We start from the raw sequence: 20,650 nt of genomic DNA, 5'->3' as shown, positions 1-20,650 counted from the left end.
CCTGGGTTAAGTTGTGCCAGATCCAGACCACCTAGACCTACATACTCACAGGGGATAATCTTGAGAAGTGAGGAGATGGGCATGCCTCATCATTGTTTGACTTAGGCCTTCCTGCTATTTGTTTAATTTAGCTAACACTGATTTCAGTTTTGAGTTTGCACTATGTTATTAAAGAGAAGTTTTATTCCGTTTTTAAGTGGCCTATGTCACAATAGTATGTTTAGAAATTAGCCTAGTCACTTTATTCTTATATGTTACATAATTGACAGACAGCGCTATGTCAACAGGCATCTACTGCCAAAGCCTTTTTGCCTGAAATGAGTCACAAATATCATATATTGTGTTGCTATGGTGCTCTAAATGGTTGCTAGGGCGTAGCTTGATAGCTTCACAATGATCCTGAGAGACTGATTGGTCGTCTGAGTAAAATGAGCCCGCCCCCTTGTCTCTATGACACTGTGATCCAGAGTTATGTTCAATACAAAATCCCTATGCAATTGACCATAGTAGGAAAAACGCATGCTATGGTTTTCCAGGGTGACAATATCTAAAATAAACCTTAAATGAGTAATTTTGTATTGAATTTGTCTTGCTTTCATATAGCATTACAGTTCATAACATTAAAATGTTCTGTTTTACTTCAGAAATCACTGGCACAATTTACCCCAATGTATTCCCCTAAAGGCACAACTTACCCCGCACCAGGGGCAAGTTGTGCCATGAGACCACTTTTTCCCCAAAAGCTATATTTCTGAAACTATTTATTTCAGATCCAAAGTTATTGTTCTCAGGGATGCACCACATCCTGAAATATATGTACATCGTTAAGTTGAAGGAATTACTGCCATGGCCTCACTTTAAAGTCACTTTGAGTAAAAACTGGCACAACCCAGCAAACAGGGGACGTCCCCCGGACGTTTCGAACGTCCCCTTAGGTCCGCATTAGGTCCGCTTTGTAACGTTCCCGAGCGGACGTTCGGAGGACGTCCGCATTTGGTCCGCTTTGTAACGTTCCCGAGCGGACCTTCGGGGGACGTCCGCAATTGGTCCGCTTTATAACGTTCCCGAGCGGACCTTCGGGGGACGTCCGCATTTGGTCAGCTTTGTAACGTTCCCGAGCGGACCTTCGGGGGACGTCCGCATTTGGTCCGCTTTATAACGTTCCCGAGAAGACCTTCGGAGGACGTCCGCATTTGGTCCGCTTTGTAACGTTCCCGAGAAGACCTTCGGAGGACGTCCGCATCTGGTCCGCTTTGTAACGTTCCCGAGCGGACCTTCGGAGGACGTCCGCATCTGGTCCGCTTTGTAACGTTCCCGAGAAGACCTTCGGAGGACGTCCGCATCTGGTCCGCTTTGTAACGTTCCCGAGAAGACCTTCGGAGGACGTCCGCATCTGGTCCGCTTTGTAACGTTCGCTGATGGACGTTCTGAGGACATTTGTCCGGGCCAGTTTGCGAACATCTCCCTCACCTGCCATTTCCATGACAACACAATCCAGTCGCCCATACCTTTGATTTGTATCATTAGACCGGACATCTTGCAACTCAGACAAACGAATGATTAAACTAAAATATAAACCCATATTGGATTTAAAAGGGGATTTGTTTATCCATTAAATTAACTGTGATAATGGATTTTATCTAAAAAACATGTTTTATTGTTTTGCAGATTTACGTTGTGTAGTTTTATAACTGCAAATAAACTATAGTAAAAATATTATTTAAATTAATTCTGAAATTAAGTTAATTTAAAAAAAATTAGGGCTGTCAAAAGATTAATCACGATTAATCGCATCCAAAAAAAAGTTTGTGTTTGCATAATATATGTGTGTGTACTGTGTATAATTATTTTGTATATATAAATACACACACATGCATGTCTATATTTAAGAAATATGTGCATACATATACTGTATATATTTATATATAATTTATATTATATATAAATATAATTTTTTTATATATAAATTACACATTTTTCTTAAATATATACAAGCATGTGTGTGTATTTATATATACAAATTTAATTATACACAGTACACACATATATTATGTAAACACAAACTTTTATTTTGGATGTGATTAATTAATCTTTTGACAGCCCTATAAAAAATGTTAGTGTTTTAAATGTAATGTTAAGATAATAACTTTTATGTTACTTATAACTTCTATCACTAATTAAAGATGTAATCAAATCACAAGTCTGTTTTCAGCCAATATAATTTAGCCTAAACATCAAAAACATGAGAGGTTGAATCTCAGGAGCTCTAAAATAATGCATCGACTTCACATGATGAATGCAGCCAAGGAAAATGTGAAGAATGGAAAAGCACATGCTGGAAAGAAAGTGGAAAATAACACAGGTAAGACAAATGTATCCTAATTTAGGCTACCTGTAAAAATGTTGGTCAGGAGATCGAAGGACTGGTTTTATTTATTTTAAGAAAAATATTATTCTAATTATTGCACTTAAGACTGATAGCACATTACATTTCAAATAACAAAAAAAGTGTCATATAGCTACACACTATAATTTTGGCAGAATGCCTTCCATAACACACTAGCATCTAAGCGAGTGACGTCATTCATTATGGCACGCAGCATGTATCCATGTATCCATGGCAACGCTCAGCTGCGTAGTGACAGTTAACGGTCCTCTTCAGACGCGGCCTTGTGTTTTCCCTTTCTTCTGTCTAAAAGGTATTTTTAATTTTTATATTAGTATACATTAGTTATCGTAACCACTATACATCATTACATATTATGAAAATTTGACCTTTTAAAACGTTTGCTGAAGTTGTCCGCCGTGTACCACTGCTAACCGTTATGCTAACACTACGAAACTAACGTTAAATGTAGCTGAAATGAGACGACGTTATATTTCACATATTCATATATAGACATATAAAATCATAACACTACTGAATGTGTTAATTTTGTTGTTTTAGATGCCAGGGGGAAGAATTGCCAACGGACTAACCACAGCTGACCGACCGAGACACACACACAGCTGCCAGCGCGTTTGAAGACACACACACACACACACACACATGGAAAGAGCACAACACCTTTACAATTGTTCAAATAAATACTTTGTTCCTTACAACGTGTCTGTTTTCTTTGGTTAGCCAGAAGTAAAATAAAATAAAATGATAAAAGGATGTTAAAAGGACTTCTAATGAACGTTCTGTAAAGGTCCCCGAATGTTTTCCATACGTCCCACGAAGGTCCCTCGGGACGTCGCACGACGGTCCTGCAAACGTCCTGCGAAAGTCCCCCGCGACGTCCTGCGAACGTCCCCCGCGACGTCCTGCTAACGTTTAAAGAACCCTACACGAAGACGTCCAGAGGACGTTCGCAGAGGACGTTCAGGGACGTTCTAGGGACGTCTTTTTGTTAGCTGGGAACTCACCCCACTTTCCCTACAGTCAATAGCCTACTCATCTGGATTGAAGCAGCAAACATTAAGTGTAAAAGTAAAAAAATGACATAACATTATTTAATATTTGAATCAAAGCTTATATAGTGTTTTGACATCGACAACCACAACCAAAAAGTGCATTTTACCTCAAACTTGCGACTAGTTAACTTTCTAAAAAAAGGCGCAATCGCTTCTCGGGTCGACATTAACACACTGACAAAATTGTATTCAGAATTTAAAATATTTTGATACCACTTTTTAATGTGTGATTGTAAGGTGTTCACGAGATACAGATACTAACCTTTAGCGAACTTGCTTTCAACATCGAACGAACACTCGACTCGTTCTCATGGAGACGGTGTGCACGGAGGGGCTGTGTGTGTGTGTGTGTGAGTGTGTGTGCGCGCGCGCATGTGAGAGACGCATGAGTGACAGAGACGGAGGGAGAGCAGGGAAAGGAAATGCAGCTGAACGAATACGCTGCGTGTTTTAAATAGCGTTAAAAAATGAAAGACCTTGACAAAGACGAAAACTAAGGACATTTACTCTATAATTTTATTTTATTTTAGTTAGTTTTGCCAAACACACATTACAGTTTTAGTTAGTTATCGTTTTTTTGTAATGCCTCGTTTTTATTTTTATTTCAGTTAACGACAATGTTTTTTCCCACCTAGTTTTCGTTTTTTCGTTAGTTTTCGTTAACGATTATAACCTTGGCCCCGAGAGCTGGGATCGAACGCGGATCTCCCGCATGAAAGCGTATGATTCTGCCACTGAGCCACAGGGGAAAACACATTAGCTTTCAGTTAGCGCGAGCATATAAAAAGCGACCTCATGTGTCGCGTCGGCGTTTGTTTGCAGGCGTGCGTGTGTTTAAAACAGGCTCGTTTACTGCAATAGTAATATTTCCAGTCGCCTGAACTTAAGAGGGGACTGAGAAATGTGTGAGGATTGGCGGTTGTCCAGCCGTAGCGAGACTAACACGCTCTCTTCTCTTTTCGCCGGTGAGTGAGGCACGCACGCTGAACGCTGCTCGTGACCGTCCGCTTTGTCATCCCTTGAACGGCGCAATCTGCGCGGCCCAACGAGGGAGAGAGCGGGCTTGTTTTCTGTATGTAAGAAAAACTGGCCGTGAGCTCGGAGAAGCGAACAGCATAAACTTTATCTGCCGCGAGAGCGGGGACCGAACCCGGGTCTCTAGCTTGACAGTCTAGGTTTCCGCCACTGAGCCACAGGGGAGAATACATTAGTACTCGGTTAGCGTCATCATGTCTTGTGACGGCGTTTGCTTGCAGGCGAGCGTGTATTTATAACAGGCTCGTATACTGCAATAGTAACAATTCCAGTCGCCTGAACTTAAGAGGGGACTGAGAAATGTGTGAGAAATGGAGGTTATAGTCCAGGCCACGGCGGGACGAAAACACTCTGTTCCCCTTTCACCGGTGAGTGACGCGCGAGGACGGAGTAGCTTTCTTGTAACGTAAAGAGAGCTCCAAGACCGTCCGCTCCTGCCATCCCTTGTGAGCGGCGCAGTTTGCGCGGCTCGAACAGAGGGAGAGGAAACTCGCTCCGAGACCGTCCGCTTCTGCCATCCCTCGTGAGCGGCTCAGTTTGCGCGGCTCGAACAGAGGGAGAGGAAACTCGCTTCGAGACCGTCCGCTCCTGCCATCCCTCGTGAGCGGCTCAGTTTGCGCGGCTCGAACAGAGGGAGAGGAAACTCGCTCCGAGACCGTCCGCTTCTGCCATCCCTTGTGAGCGGCGTAGTTGCACGGCTCGAACAGAGGGAGAGTACGTGTATCTATCACATTCGCCTCATCTCCTGACGCGGCGGCGGCGCGGGCGAGAGCCGGCGGTTGAGCGGCCGGGAAGGAGAGGGCGAGAGAGAGCTCGAGGGAGAGGTTCCGGCGAGCTCCTCAGTCACAACAGTCTCCGGTGGTCGCTGCGAGCGGCGCTTCTTATTGCGCGGCCCGGCAGGGACAGGCGGAGCGACAGCTTGGTCGAAAGCTTCAAGTCGAGCCCGCAGGGTCGACATTGAAAGCTCTTCGCACTCGGAGAGTGCGGTGGCGGCGTGCCCGCGGCCCAGGCGGAGAGCGCAGAGAGGTTACAAAAACGCCTCGTGCTCTTTTAGAATACACACAGAAACAGTAATAATGTAAAGGATATGTCGCCGGATAGCGTAGCAGGCACGGATGGCTGAAGGCGGCGAAGACGGCCGGCTTCCTCAGGCGCTGTCCTAAGCTTGCTGGTCGCTGGTTTCAACGGCGGCGGCTCTCAAGATCCAGCGATGCGAAGAGCGTCGCTGAAGACAAGAAAATCAGAATTTTAGCCTATGAGCGCTGAATATATACACGCTGGCCACACCCATTCTGACGGTTAGAAGGGTGTGGAGGGCGCGAAGCGCCCTCATTGGTTGCCGCGTTCAGAGCGCTCACCGATAGGCTTAAGCAGTTGCCGCCGAGCAGCCAATGAGCACGCTTATACAGCCTGCCTAGGTCTGTCGGCTGCTGCACTGCGTTGACAATGTATACAAAATTAAGGATAATTTTTTAGCTTCAGATCTCGAAGAAAGAAGACTTTCCCGATGCGTAAGCTAACCTTACGCAATACGAGAGACCTCTCGTAAGAGAACTCCTTTGACACTGTTAACAGTGATGTGATTTGGGGCTCTAAATAAACTTGAACTTGAACTTGCAAGACATCATAATAAACTTGTATTATTGTTGTTGCTTTAAGATTCTGTAGGTACCAGATGTGATGACCAACATAACCTTCAGAAATCTATTGAACAAATGTTTCTTGGTGTTCATCAAAAAAAAGCCAGCCTTTATAATCACACTGGTATGTTGAAAACTCATCTAATATTTGTGTCTTTTTTATTACTTGCAGATGTCTTATGTGGATTGTTTTTGTATTATAGTGTTTTTAGGTCCTTAATTTTAAAATGTCTTCTTTTTAATTTTACAGATATTAGGCCTATTATTATGCCTTTTAAGTCATTTGATTTTTTTTTTTTTTTCATTTTGATGTATTAATTCTTAAGTCAGTTATAAGTATTTCATGTAACTTTATGATATCTGTATACACATGCTTGTGCATCATGTTTTCTGTGTTTTTAAAAAAAAATAGACAGCAACAAAATTCGACACTTGCGTCGAAGAACATTGTGGGAAGAGAAGAGAAAACTCCTGCAAAAAATCAAGCTCTACAATGAGCAGGTGCCAGATGAGGAACGCATCGTTGAGGAGAAGGTAGAGAGCAGTTTCTCCGTGGGGGGAGGAGACAGTCTAATATGGCCGTGGGAAGTGCACAGCAGTGGTAAGTAGCAATTTCTCTCTAAGTGTGTGTGTGTGTGTGTGTGTGTGTGTGTGTGTGTCTCTGTCTGTGTGATTAAGCAAACTAATGATATGTTGAATATGCTACTGTAAACATATGCCACGTTTTATCTGATTAAATTTCTATTTCATTTTTGCACTCTGCACCAGTATATGGGATGTCCATACACTACTTGTGTTTTGCCTGCTGTTTAGACTGTACAGGTCAAATTTGTATTGAAGGGATGTTATTTGTGTGACTTCAGAATCCAGCAACATCCTCACCAAGAAGAAGATTTTTGATGTGTACATGTCAAAAGTGCGGCTTCAAGAGGAAAAGATCATTGTGATGAGGGAGATGAGACAGCACTGCACCTATCTCAGAGAGCTGGCTAGAAACATTAGGACAATGATATCAGAAATGTCTTCTGGCAGAAACAGTGGTAAGAAGCTAACTTTTATTACATTCTTGCTGTAATGCTTTTGTGGATCCTATAACCTCACTCATTTTGAGATCCTCAAGTGTTACATTATGGATTCCTCGTGGCTGGATCTAAATGGTTTGTAGTTCTTTAGTAAAGTCAGTTAATGAATAGCTCAACAACAATGGAAGTATTGTCATACCTCGCTTTTAATTTTTCCTTCTGCAGTTTAAGTGAAGAGGGTCATCGCGGGCTCCTGTGTCTTCTTCAGAAAAGGCTTGCAGATGTAGAGGAGAAGTTCCAAGTCGTATGCTCAAGTTACAGCCTGGCTTTAGGACCAAATGCTGCTTCTCTGCTGGAGGATGGGCCCGAGGAGATACCAGAGGACCATGAAGAAGTTGATTTTGAGAGTTCAGATGACAGTGATTTTGAAGCAGTGTAAATGAGTGCTTCTTAAAGGGATACTCCACTTTTTTTTTTTTTTTTGAAATAGGCTCATTTTACAACTCCCCCAGAGTTAAACAGTTGAGTTTTACCGTTTTCGAATCCATTCAGCCAATCTCCGGGTCTGGCGGTACCACTTTTAGCATAGCTTAGCATAGATCATTGAATCGGACAAGACCATTAGCATCTCTCTCAAAAAAAATGACCAAAGAGTTTCGCTATTTTTCCTATTTAAAACTTGACCCTTCTGTAGTTACATCGTGTACTAAGACCATATCAGCCTAGAAAATCGCAACTTTTCATTTTCCGTCGGTCTTAGTACACGATGTAACTACAGAAGGGTCAAGTTTTAAATAGGAAAAATATCGAAACTCTTTGGTCATTTTTTTGAGAGAGATGCTAATGGTCCTGTCTGATTCAATGATCTATGCTAAGTGTAGCAGTAGGGGATTTCCCCTTTCCTTTTCTTTGCGTCATTACCCTTATATGGGAGTGGGAGGATGAGGTAATCAGTGCCGGTGTATTTAAGTGTAGACTGGAAGCCCTAGAAGGTAGGCTTTGTCATACCCGCCCCCTCTTCCGGTTACCGGTGTCATGTTAGTTGAGTGATGGCTGTTGCCGTCTCGGCGGCGTTCCCTGGGAGTTGCGTCAATCGCTCATTGAGGGCTTTAAGCTGGACATTCGTGAGTGCATCCTGACTTCGTGATAACGTTATGTGTGGTTCGTGAGATGTGTGTGATTCTCGTGTGTCTCCCGTGTACAACATGATTCAGGTTGTGCTGCTGTTTTCCATGGTTAGGTTATTTTCTCTGTTTTTCTAGAGATCAGTTTCTTTTGTGTCTCGTGAACGGATAGTTTACTTGATGATTGCCGTGTTTTGTTTTGTTTTTTTCATTTCATGGTTTGGGTTATTTTTGTTATTTCCTTAATGAGGGTTGCTTGACCAGTGTGATTTGGGCTGTTGGCCGTGTGGCGTAATTAATTATATTATATCATATCATATCATATCAGTCTCCCTAACGGTCACCTGTTGAGACCAATAATCACTGATTTGGTCAATCTTTCTATCTGTGTCGGATGTGATTACTGTGATTTTGTATTTGTATCGTACCCACTAATCTTTCTTTTTTGTTTTTGTTTTTTTGTTTGAGTCAAGGCTGAGGGCGCCGAGGGGGAGGCTAGTCACCTGGGTAAACACATTTGCTGTGAGGTTGGAGCACCAGGGTTGAGCACTTCGACTTAGTTGGTTTGCCGTGCGTGCTCACATAAATGGTTGAGCGCACAGTTGTTTATAGCTAGCTTGCCACCCCTAAAGTAACTTTAGCCTTGTTCATATTTTTTTTTTTTTTTTCCCTTATATATTATTTTGTGGAGACGATACATTTGGTTTTTTTTGGTTGTGATGTTTTGTGTGATGTGAACTTGCTTGGATCATGTATGCCCGGAGGAATGTTCTTTTAATATTGTTCTTAGTATTGTTACAATAAACTTGCTAGTGATTTATACTATTTAAAGATACAAGCAGAATATTTTCCTCTCAAATAAAAGTATTTGTTTGTTGAATTACACGACTCTGACTTTTCTCTGCACCACCGAACCTGGGTTCCTTTTTATATTTCCTTGGGTGTAATTCCCAAGGTGGCGTAGTCAGGCTATCTGTATTGAGTTGTACTACAAAAATACTGCTTCGGTCACATAAGCTATGCTAAAAGTGGTACCGCCAGACCCGGAGATCGGCTGAATGGATTCGAAAACGGTAAAACTCAACTGTTTAACTCTGGGGGAGTTGTAAAATGAGCCTATTTCCAAAAAAAGTGGAGTATTCCTTTAACTGGTCGGATGCATTTAGACTGCGTGTCAATTATGACTGGACTGCAGCTGTGTTTCAAGGAAAACAAAAAACTTTTTGAAGTGTAATGAATGTCTAATACAGTGCTTTTATTTTGGACTATTGTTACCTCAGTTCACAAACAGCAGGTCGGTTTTTAAATTTCACCTCCGATGTTACATGGACTAGTTCTACTGTCAACTGTGGTGCTAGAGCTTGCGAATGACTCCAGCCTCTTACAATGGTGACTTCCCCAAGCTTTGCCCATCTCATCTTGTCAACATAATGACCTTTTACTGTACAAAAATGTTACACTTAAATTGATGTAATAGTTTGATTGTTTTATTCACAGTGATTGTGGATACTTTTGGAATGAACCATTTACTGTACATGTCACTATATTAAATACTTTCCAGAAATGACTGATCAATACCCATAGTTGAGTCTTAAAGCTAGGGTAGGTAATCCTGTTCAGAAAAAAAAAACATTCCAAATTTGTTTAAACTGTCTTTATATACCAATACATAATTAAAATGTAAGTACTCTGAAAAAGAAAGTATAAAAATCGAGTGTCTGTAGACCTCTCACGACTGTTGTAAACACAGGTCATTATTTCCATTCACTCCACCCCCTCCCTTCTGGGCTCCTTCCAAAGCCACGCCCCCAAAACACATGAACGCGCGACGCCAAACGCTCAGGCTCAGCTGAAGACGCATTTATTATTTACCTGAGACGAGCGGAGAGGAAGGAGCGCAGTGCATGCAGCGACATCATGTCAGAATCACATGTAATAAAATACCTAACTTTATCCCTATGAATATAAACAAATATGATGGCTTTTAGTACTCACTATCAAGCTAGCATATCGATACTGGTAAAGTTTAAAATATATTTTGTTTGATTCGGTAACGAGCTATATTTAGGCTATAGGTAACGAGCTATATTTATAAGGCAAAGCTAGGTTGCATTGATACACGTTTTTCCATTACCATCAGTTAAACTGTGATGAAGGTGAATTTCGTGTAAGAGTCATAACATATACGGTGTTTTACATGTAAGAGTTTCCATGATGAAAACATTGTTGACTCTGATGAGGACTAACGTTACACTCCGGTGACAAGTACCGCATCGTCGGTTCGAGGACAGGTCCACTCCGGGGTCGAGGGCGAAGCAGAGGAGGTCGTTCAAGAGTGCGGGCAGGGTCCGAGGAAGTAGTTTAGCAAAGTAGCAAAGCTGGCATTGGTACTTTTTGCTGCATTTTCTCAGCCATTGTGCCGCAAACTCCTGCTTACTCGGTGTAGTGAGCTGAATATTTCCGGGAACGGTGACATGTGATGATGAGTGCACGCAGGGCTGTGCACGCAGTGGTGCTCGGGCACAGACATGAAGGCATCTGATTGGTTCTTTACATTCGCACCGAATGGCAGTGATTGGTCAGAGTTTTTACTGTCCTGCAGCTGCTACAGAGGTCAGATTTTTTCCATTCCTTTTTCTGAACACATAATGTATTGACTACTATCAGAATGGAAGGACCATTTCACCCAGTATAAAAAAAAATGTTTCTGAACAGGATTACCTACCCTACCTTTAAGTGTAGTATTTCCTGTTGTTATTGCTGCTGATCTTGCCAACAAAAGAAACTAATTTACCATGGCATTACTTCAGGTAACTATAAAACTATGTTGTACATGGATGCAAACTAGTTCATGCTGAGCTGTTGTTTTGATTTTCTGTCTTCTTGAAAATAAGATGTTAAATTACTGATTTTTCATTTTTGTATGCCAGTTGTACACCGGGTATATTACACAGGGTGTGTAATCGCACAAAATAAAATTTCCACATGCTAATTGTCAAGTAGGTATACAGTTATGTGTTGTATTAATTAATTAGTAAATTATAGCCATAAATAAGATAAGTTATTCATTATCCTGCTGAATAACTTCACTCTGGATACAAGAATTAACACTAGACAACATGTTGTAAATATCAGCTTACAATTATAGGCTATTTGCTTTAATTCATGTCTACCATTTTTTACTCATATATTTATGTATGAATGTCCTTGTGGTCTTTGTATCACATATCGCTTTGTTCTTTACATGGGAGGAAAAAAAAGTGCTATGTAAATAGTGTTATTTTTTATCATTATTTTCTGTATAAAAATCATAGACTGTAAAAAAATATGGACGTAGTGTCCGTGACGTCACCCGTAGGTTTCTGAAGAGCATTTTTGAAGCCTAAAGTGGGCGGAGCCGTCCGTCGCCATCTTGGCTTTGCGTCACTCCCGGATAACAGAAAATAGGCAAACAGGCGGGGCGTGAGTGGAGCTGACTGAGGAGCTTGGCTATGGCTATCTGAAATCACCGTGATCGAGTTAGCTGATGATGTAAAGCCAATTAAACGTTCCTATTTTTGCCCTTCGAAATATTATAATAGTTAAAAGACATGGCTACAAGTGAGACTGTGTATTACTTCGAGAGTGTTTGTGTATGAAGGTGATTTATGTGCATACATGTCAGTCACTCTTTCATGGTCCGTCAGCGCGGCATCGCTCAAGTTCGTAGAGAGCTTATTCAGTCCATTTTAAATTCTGATGTTGGCCGTCTCTCAAATGGGTTATGGTTTAACCGTTAAACCATAGATATATTGCCTTTGAAGTGCAAGTAAATGTGCAAGAAAATCCGCGCTCATTCATGTGCATTTATTGCACGGACGGAAAAGCGCCGACGCCTGCATGATTTCATCTGACGGTAACTTACATAAGCATATTATAATCCATCTGTTCCGTGAGAGCAGAACGAACGAGCATTTATTGACGTTTTAAATTTGAAAACCCCAAAAAGCAACGAAATTGCCAGACATCCATTAGTGCATGTTCACAAAGGAAAACAACTGAAATACAGCTCTGGTTTTTCTCTCGAACGATAACGACGGAATCCAAAGACGTGGGCTTTGTAACGTTACCCAAGTATTAAATTGTATGAAATAATAATCCCGAAAAAAAGCACAAACACTGCAGAGATGGCAAGTTCAGCAGCTAACATTGCTGAGGTGAAGTGACGGCTAGTAACAGCAGACAAACGGCTAGCACTGACAGCGGCAATCCATCTGTCACTCAAGTGGCCACTGGCCACACCCTTAAATTTAAATATTAATCAACTAAACGGACGAGTTATAAAATAATTCACCCCCCTCACAGTTATGAAGGGCAAAATGAGCTGTATAGACCAACACCAGGCTTTAAACACGTTTTTTTCTGCTGTAAAATTTGGCATTTTAACATGGAGGAGATACAGATTTGACTCACTTCTGACAACAGCCTCAAGCGGCCAGTCAACGAATTGCAGTTTAACTCACTTCCGTGTTGGTTTCAAGAGAGAGACGGGGAGGTTGCCGCTTGATAAAAACATAAGTTTAAAATATTTAACCTAAAGAAAACGAATAGAATAGGTTCATTGGAGACTCTAAAATTGCTCTAGCAGCTAGGTGTGAATGGGAGTGTGAGTGGTTGTGTGATGGACTGGCGACCAGTCCAGAGTGTAGCCTACTACCCTGCCTCTCCAAAATGTCAACGAAAACGCCCCTAGCATCTAGTGCCTGGATTTCAACATGAAAACACAAATTTTAATAAAGGAAGACATATTTTTAAATTATTTGTTGTTGGCAATATCAGTTCATTCTTTCCCTAACACTTTTTTTTTTACTTCCGTTTCTGTGGTCAGGCTACGCGCCTGCGCAATCACGGTTACCTTAGCAACTAGTATGAATCTCCCAAACAAGCAATTTTAGCCAATAATAATAACCTTAAGAAGATGTTTTTTTGTCTGAATTAATACAACACGTATTATGCTTTTGCAGTAGCATGTCTGTTAGGAATTTACTTTATACTATAGTTCTTTTTGAAACCCTACTTACAACCCTAGTTTGCCAACCAGAAGAACTACATATTTAATGGGTGGTCTATCACGTTGTAATCTGCTGCAACAGGGAATTGTAGTTCTGTTTTTGTAAATTACTAAAACATGTAAATGGATGTCTGGAGTATAAAACTGAGAGTGCACTCATGGGTATGGGTTGATGTGAAACACAGTAGTTTGGTCAAAATTTTAAATTATAAATATAACTAGGTGAGATTCAATTTTTACAATTTTTGGTGATGTCCCCTATTGGTGATCGCACCAAACGGTAGCCCTCATGATGGAAGAGTTCAAGAGCTTTATATAACAGTTGGTTTCATCATTGTAGCCCATTCAGTTGCTGAATTATAAGACTCACAACATGCATCAATGGCAAAGTTCAGAGGTCAATATTTCAAAGCAGGAGCCAGCTACAGCCTTCAGATTGCAATGCTGTTACTCGGCTGATCAAGACCTTTCCAGTGATGTGTTTGGTTTAATCATATGACAAAATAAAAAATTTCACTCTGCCCACTCAGCCCTTGTGTCATGCATGCATTTCAAAGACACATGAAGTGGTCTAATGTATAAATGTTAATTAAAATATATTTGTTGGACACAGTAGGCAAATTCATTAATGAAATGTTTATTTTGACTTATTTGAATCACAGATGTCACTGTGGGCCTCTTGGAACGTTTCTTTTTCACAAACCCTAACCTGATAAAAAAGTGTTTCAGAGTGATCTGATTCAATATGAATTAAAAAACAGAGGTGAGTTACATTAAAAACCATTATAGATATTGTAAGAAAAAATGATGTGGCCGTCGAAGATCTCAAAAATGAAGTTTATTACAGCATAGCAGTGGCAAGGTACACAAAGCACCTTGGGTTCACTTCACCGGCGTCAGAATGAACCCCGAACATACCCAAGCCTAAACCTTTTATCCTGGTCTTAATGTAAATGAAGTTGCTCTTCTTGCAACAGCTGTGGTCTGTATGTTAATGAAATTGAGACACCCCATGATCCCTAGTGTCCCACAGAAGGTTCTATGTTATTCTTTCAAATAAGAACAGTCAAAGGTTAAAGTGATAAGATTGTTTGAAGTCCCTTTAATCAAGATGGTTGTTGGTTGCCCTCTGTGATACTATTATTGACTTATTACTGAGATTGAATGTAATTTTCTCTATATGATAATTAAACTCTTTTAAGTGAAGGAACATTTTGATATACATATATATATTGGAGTGGAAGTTTTTGGGAAAAGAACATAATTTCTTACAATATCCAGTGTCCATCCTCCCATTCCATACTTTTATAGTTCATAATTAAGTGTTTTTATGCTGTGGTCATATGGCTAAGTGGCTACATAGACAATCGTCATCTAATTTACCGTACATATGTCATTATATTACACTTCCCATATCTCCAAGAGCAATACAGTAATTAGATTTACTAATTACTTTTGTGTTACTTTGAAATCTCACTCCAGCCTATACCACAAGCAGAGCAAGATACCAAATCATGAGATCTGATTCAGGGTCAGTTTTACAAAAAATAAATAAATAAATTTTAAACCTGGTCCTTGACCAAAAGACACCTCAGCTCTCATGATATCTTTCAAAAGTCCAGTGCTCAAGTAACTGAAGTAAAGATAATTTGATTACAATAGTAATTGTAATGTAATTGCTAAGATTATAAATATATTCCTGTACATTACCTTGTTAATGAAAGACATCTGTTTGCAGTAATCTTAGTAAAAGTAATCTATACACTGCTGGTAATAACAGTGCCATCTGAAGAGGAAGGGGAATCCAGGGACAGCTCCATCCAGGACAAAGTAAAGTCGCAAACTGTATGTCATAATGACACAACACATATGTATGTACAATGCTTTATGAGGTCACCGGCACACTTTTAAAACCATTTTTATTGAACAAAACTTCACAATGTGTTTGGTAGGACAACAGTTCACAGTATTTTTAATTATGGTACGATTAATCAACACATTATGTAATGTAGTTTTACATATATTTAAAACATTTTTTTGTTATTTCCCAAATTTGTCAATCTTTATGTAAAAAAGCTTTGTATAGTTGTATAACAGGTTGCCATTTAGAATCATGGTGCTGTATGCAAAGGCATTTCCATTGTTTGACAGATGAAATGTGTAGGCAAAATATGTGATCAATTAATTAGTGTGGATGATTGATATGTTTCAATAGCCCAACACTGACAGGACATCATGTATTATTCATAGGAGAGACAGTATGGTTTCTATATAGAGAAAAGTTAAGGACCAAAAGCTACGAATGTTTATTTTTTTTTATTTTTATTTTTTTTATAAAACTATTCTCTGAATAAATTCCCATATATATTTTGTTGTCTTGGATGCTCATATAATGAAGTGTACAATTCAATAAATAGTGTATCTGAAAATAAAGAACCAATTAATTCCTCAATGTTTTATTGATGAAAGCACAGTAAACAACGACAAATCATAACTAAAGCCACTTAAAACTGAAAATAATTGGAGTGCAAAACATGAAAGTATTAATACCCAATACAAAGTGCAAAATGAAATACACCTGAAAGAGGCAATGAAAGGGTCCAGTAGCAAGAAGCGTTTATATTCACAACAGAAAGAAAGAAAGAAAGAAAGAAAGAAAGAAAGAAAGAAAGAAAGAAAGAAAGAAAGACAAACTATTACAAAAAAAAAAAAAAAAAAAAAAAACAACCTAACAGTGCTCCAGCACCTTCTTGGGCACCTGATGGGAGCACTAACAAGTGTCCATATCCGCCACCCACTCCAATGGCCACTTCTTTCCACTGTAACACAATAAGGAAATATGCAATTAGATGTTTTGGTTCTGCAGATGAACTGTAGACACAAAGACACACATTAAGACCCCTGTAGCCGTTTTCCAATAGCTGTGTTTTAGTGGGGTTACCTAACATATGTCAATAGTTTGTGCATGTTAAAATTAATTGGCTATGTGTTACCCATGAGAAGTCGTACATACCAGAGTTTGCACGGCTCCCACTCCACTTGCTTCCATTTTTGGCCCTAAAAATAGTGAGACTTTTTCAGTTTCAAATATTTGCTATGTTTAGCAGTTATACCAATCACCAATACTTTTTCAAGACCATTACAGCAATAAAAGAACATGATGTAACCTGTATAGCGTTTTAGTGGTATTTAACCTTGATAACTCTGTATTTGGCAACCCTCTTCACAGGGTAATAATCCTGGCTCCCTGTCACTGTATGTGGGCATTCTGAAAGGAAAAAAAATATTACATTCACAAAGCTTAACACTACAAAAAGCCATTATATAATGATAAGTGGTTATTAAGCTATCATGGGTTGTACTTAGTTACAGCTTTCATATTGTAGTTATTATGGAACAGAAGTTGTATTGAACACTGGTAATTTACTGTAATCAACACAAACTTTAGGGTTGGGCAGTTGTGATAAATATATAGGCAAACAAATACAAATACAAGTTAAATCCATGAATTCAAATTAATCTCTATTGTGCTGACTGGGAATCGTTAATCACTTTCTCATAGCAGACTAACATGCTTCTGACTGTGAAAACCAAAACCAAAACCAAAAAATGTTTTACTTTCTGACTATGTATGCTATTATGTTGCCAGATAATTGCAATAAGACTGTAGCTAGATACTGCAGCTCATACTCATACATTTTGTGGCATTCAGTCCACACTCCTATTCAGAAAGCTGGACAAGCAGTACATCAACACACCTTTCCTTTTATTTGGCCGCACAGTAGTGGGAGCAGGGCAGCCTCCTTCCACAACTTCCACTGTCAAACAAGGTAATAACAACAAATTTAAATGATTATGGTGTGATTTTTGCAAGGATTTGAATCTAATAAAGAGCTGTAGAATATGATGTGTAGGCCAGGACATCTCTGCAGCAGCACAATATTTAATTCAAAACGGTATTTTAACACAAATTTTGCCTTTAACAAATATTGCACCTCCTGTGATTTGAAAATTGCAGTAGGCCATATTGCGATTTCGATAAGATTTTGATTAGTTGTTCAAGCCCTACTGTTAAATAAACAAATGAACATATGCATTTGGACATTGGCCAAACCCAGAGCCATAGAGAGAAAGAGTTGCGACACTCTTTGATGTCGCCGCTATGGCTGTCACGTGGTTCATGTAAGCCCCAATAGTTCCAAAACACACGCTGGCTGTCATGTTCTTCTATGGGACAGACAGCAGCGATTGCATTATTGAACAGTAAATATAAAATAAAACACACACCCAAGTACTTTTTCAGCTGTTATTGCATTATTGCATTTTGTTAACATCAGTTTTGCATTTGGAGATAAGTTTTAGGCTATATTTTTGGAGGGAAAAGCTTAGTGTTCATGTTCGCATGGGTAGTAGCACTGGCTTTAGCGGCTCTAACTTAACTTTTCCATATCATTCATCTGATGATGGACGTCTCATGATATTTATTTTAGCACAACTGGGCTGTATTAGGCTAATGATTCCCGTGATTTTGCTTATAAATTTTGATTCAGCCATTAGCCTACCTTCGTGATCACGCAAAGAGGTCTGCCGTGGCGGTCCGTTCAGAGTTCGCTTAAATATTTTTTATTAAACAATGACAGACAACAAAAATGTGTGCTTGTGTGAGTGTGTGTGAACAAGAAAAACAAAAACCAGGGGCAGGTGATCCATGAAACAGACAGGACTGGTGATGGCCATAACAATCCTAGAGGTCCAGCATTGTTCTCACAAGCCGCTTCACTCAAGACAATAAAACATAATGAAAAGTTAGAATATCCCAAAAAATGTAATTAAATAAAAGTTGCTATAAAGGTGGTAGCGATTCATTACCGAACTCTTACTGTCACAGCTGACGAAGTCGCACTAGCTAGCAGGCAGTGCTTGAAAATTGGTTGAAACAATCAACATAAAATATAAATAATTACGCTGTGCATGTACAAATGAAGACCAGTATAAGCATCGCAAAGGGCCTCTGATACAATATAGACAGTTGACAATTCAAAAGAGGTCGATATTTCAGCAACTTAACTCTGGAACAACTCGACGCGCAGCAATGTAAGTGAATGTTGTCCAACGCCCAAATGACAGTGTTTGGAACTATTCCGATCTTCAAATCCCGGAAGTAGGCGGTTAAAAGCGCCGCCATTTTTTACAACGGAGGTCTATGGGAGTGTCGCAACTCTTTCTCTCTATGGCTCTGGCCAAACCTAATAGGCCACAGCCACTTACAAATGCAAATACAGCCTTCATGAAGACTCACAACAATTAATATCAATCCCAATGTATGGATTTACACACAGTACATCAACACACCTTTCCTTTTATTTGGCCGCACAGTAGCGGGAGCAGGGCAGCCTCCTTCCACACCTTCATCTGTTAAATACAGAGAAACATTTAAAATATGTAAAAAAAAAAATTTTTTTTTTTTTTTAAATGTGCAAAATGTTGCATCCATGTCAACCAGTTTATAATGAAGACTGGGCTTTATTTGTCAAAATATTTTTCTAAAGTGAGAGAGAGACCTTTAGAAAGTGCTTTAAAAAGTGCTCTTTAGACAGACCCATTTTGAATAATACAACCAGGTTTCCTACACATTTCAAAATTCCAGACTTTATTGTAGGTTTTTCAGAACATATTAGAGATCTGAGTACAAATATCTAGATGTTTATTATGTACATGAATGGTTTTAAAATCCAAATATTAACATGTATTTTACTTTCTGACTATGTATGCTATTATGTTGCCAGATAATTGCAATAAGACTGTAGCTAGATACTGCAGCTCATACTCATAAATTTTGTGGCATTCAGTCCACACTCCTATTCAGAAAGCTGGACAAGCAGTACATCAACACACCTTTCCTTTTATTTGGCCGCACAGTAGTGGGAGCAGGGCAGCCTCCTTCCACAACTTCATCTGTTAAACACAGGGAAACATTTAAAATATGTAAAAAAAATATTTAAGCACAGTTTATAATGAAGACTGGGCTTTATTTGTCAAAATGTCTTTCCATGAACAACTAAAACTTTGTTTCAGGAATTGAAGGCAGCACACAGTGAGCACTTGATACATAAATTATGCATTATGGGTGAATTATTCCTTTAAGGATAACCAGGTTCTGCCATTAGCAGGCTAAAGTCGCTGAAGGACTTGAACAATCAGTTTGGAATAATGTCATCACAGTGAAGTAATCACAGCTGAAAATAGCCTATCATTCCACAACTTTATAACCTTGAATAGACAAGTTGATCTTGCAAATCAATTTCCATCAAAGTGTCTATGGGAATTAGGGTTGCACGAAATTGACAAAATGTGATATTGGAATATTGATCATGAATATTGTGATAACGATATTAATTTAGACATTCTTCAACATATGTAAAAACACAAAAGTTGATTGGCCCCATTTCTGATATTTTTCGCCTCCGATCTCCATTTTTTCATTGTCTCCCAGAGCCACACTCATCATGTGGTGTTCTATAGGATATGTTTGTGTAGTGGACCTGTGTGGACCAATTGGGCTCTAAATCGAATCAATGGACGCCTCTCTCCACAAAATAAACAAAATATTGCATACTTTCTGCAACATTTTCCTATGATATTGCACAAGGAGATATTGCAATAACGATAGTGATTCAATATATTGTGGACCATGAATAGGAAGACACCAAAACACCCAAACAATGTCCTAAATATGGGCAAACACAGGCATTATTGAAGTAATGAAGTAATGACAACTAGCCTGGATGCCAGCCGAACTTAGCCCCGCCCACAAAATTTTTAGGTCGGGAAGTTCGGTCTGGACTCGATCCGTTGAGGAGCTATTATGCCCAAACAAAAATTGTTCGGACCAATCAAATTGTCAGGGGCGGGCTTTATACGATGATGGACAGATGAGCAACGGTATCAACGAGCGCTTGGGTTGAATACAAATGACTGCCGCTGGAGAACTGAGATTTCACGAGTTCACACTTACAAATAAGTCAGATAGAATAAATCCATATTTGGCGTGCTGTCCGAGGAGAGGCTCCGGGATCGGTATTCGGCCCGAACCCAGAGTACTCCCCCCGTATTCCTGGCTGTGGAAGGACAAGCTGAGAGTGAGTGGAGGGATGCTGAAAACTGTCAAGGAATGTTAGGTGAGTTGACAGAGTGAATAATATGCTTCCTCTCATGCTGATAGTGTAGACATTGTGTTTGATGACAAGTTGATTGGATTGATTATGTGAACGTGCTCCTGCCGAATTTTGTTTATGAAACATCATGTGTAAATTCCGCCAT

At 39.7% G+C, this 20,650-nt stretch overlaps 4 protein-coding genes across 8 annotated transcripts in view; 1 reads left to right on the top strand and 3 right to left on the bottom strand.

The window, feature by feature from the left end:
• The window catches only part of LOC307154380 (uncharacterized protein), a 40,674-nt gene extending 30,827 nt beyond the window's left edge, over positions 1-9,847 (top strand). For both annotated transcript variants that reach the window (XM_079864286.1, XM_079864285.1), the window contains 4 exons: positions 6,154-6,258; positions 6,547-6,735; positions 6,998-7,174; positions 7,382-9,847. In XM_079864286.1, coding sequence (XP_079720412.1) covers positions 6,154-6,258; positions 6,547-6,735; positions 6,998-7,174; positions 7,382-7,386 — 476 coding nt within the window. In that variant the 3' untranslated portion in view covers positions 7,387-9,847. The remainder of the gene's footprint in view (positions 1-6,153; positions 6,259-6,546; positions 6,736-6,997; positions 7,175-7,381) is intronic.
• The window catches only part of ighd (immunoglobulin heavy constant delta), a 790,210-nt gene that overhangs the window by 322,979 nt on the left and 446,581 nt on the right, over positions 1-20,650 (bottom strand). The gene's annotated exons all lie outside the window — the stretch shown is intronic.
• LOC307154331 (uncharacterized protein) overlaps positions 1-20,650 on the bottom strand; it is a 780,250-nt gene that overhangs the window by 400,274 nt on the left and 359,326 nt on the right. The gene's annotated exons all lie outside the window — the stretch shown is intronic.
• Positions 1-20,650, bottom strand: part of LOC307154345 (uncharacterized protein) — a 430,222-nt gene that overhangs the window by 215,087 nt on the left and 194,485 nt on the right. The window lies entirely within an intron of this gene.

Source organism: Squalius cephalus, assembly GCF_949319135.1.
Source record: "Squalius cephalus genome assembly, chromosome: 1".
NCBI lineage: Eukaryota > Metazoa > Chordata > Actinopteri > Cypriniformes > Leuciscidae > Squalius > Squalius cephalus.
Note: the sequence above shows the minus strand (reverse complement) of the source record. Positions and strands in the feature narration are given on the sequence as shown.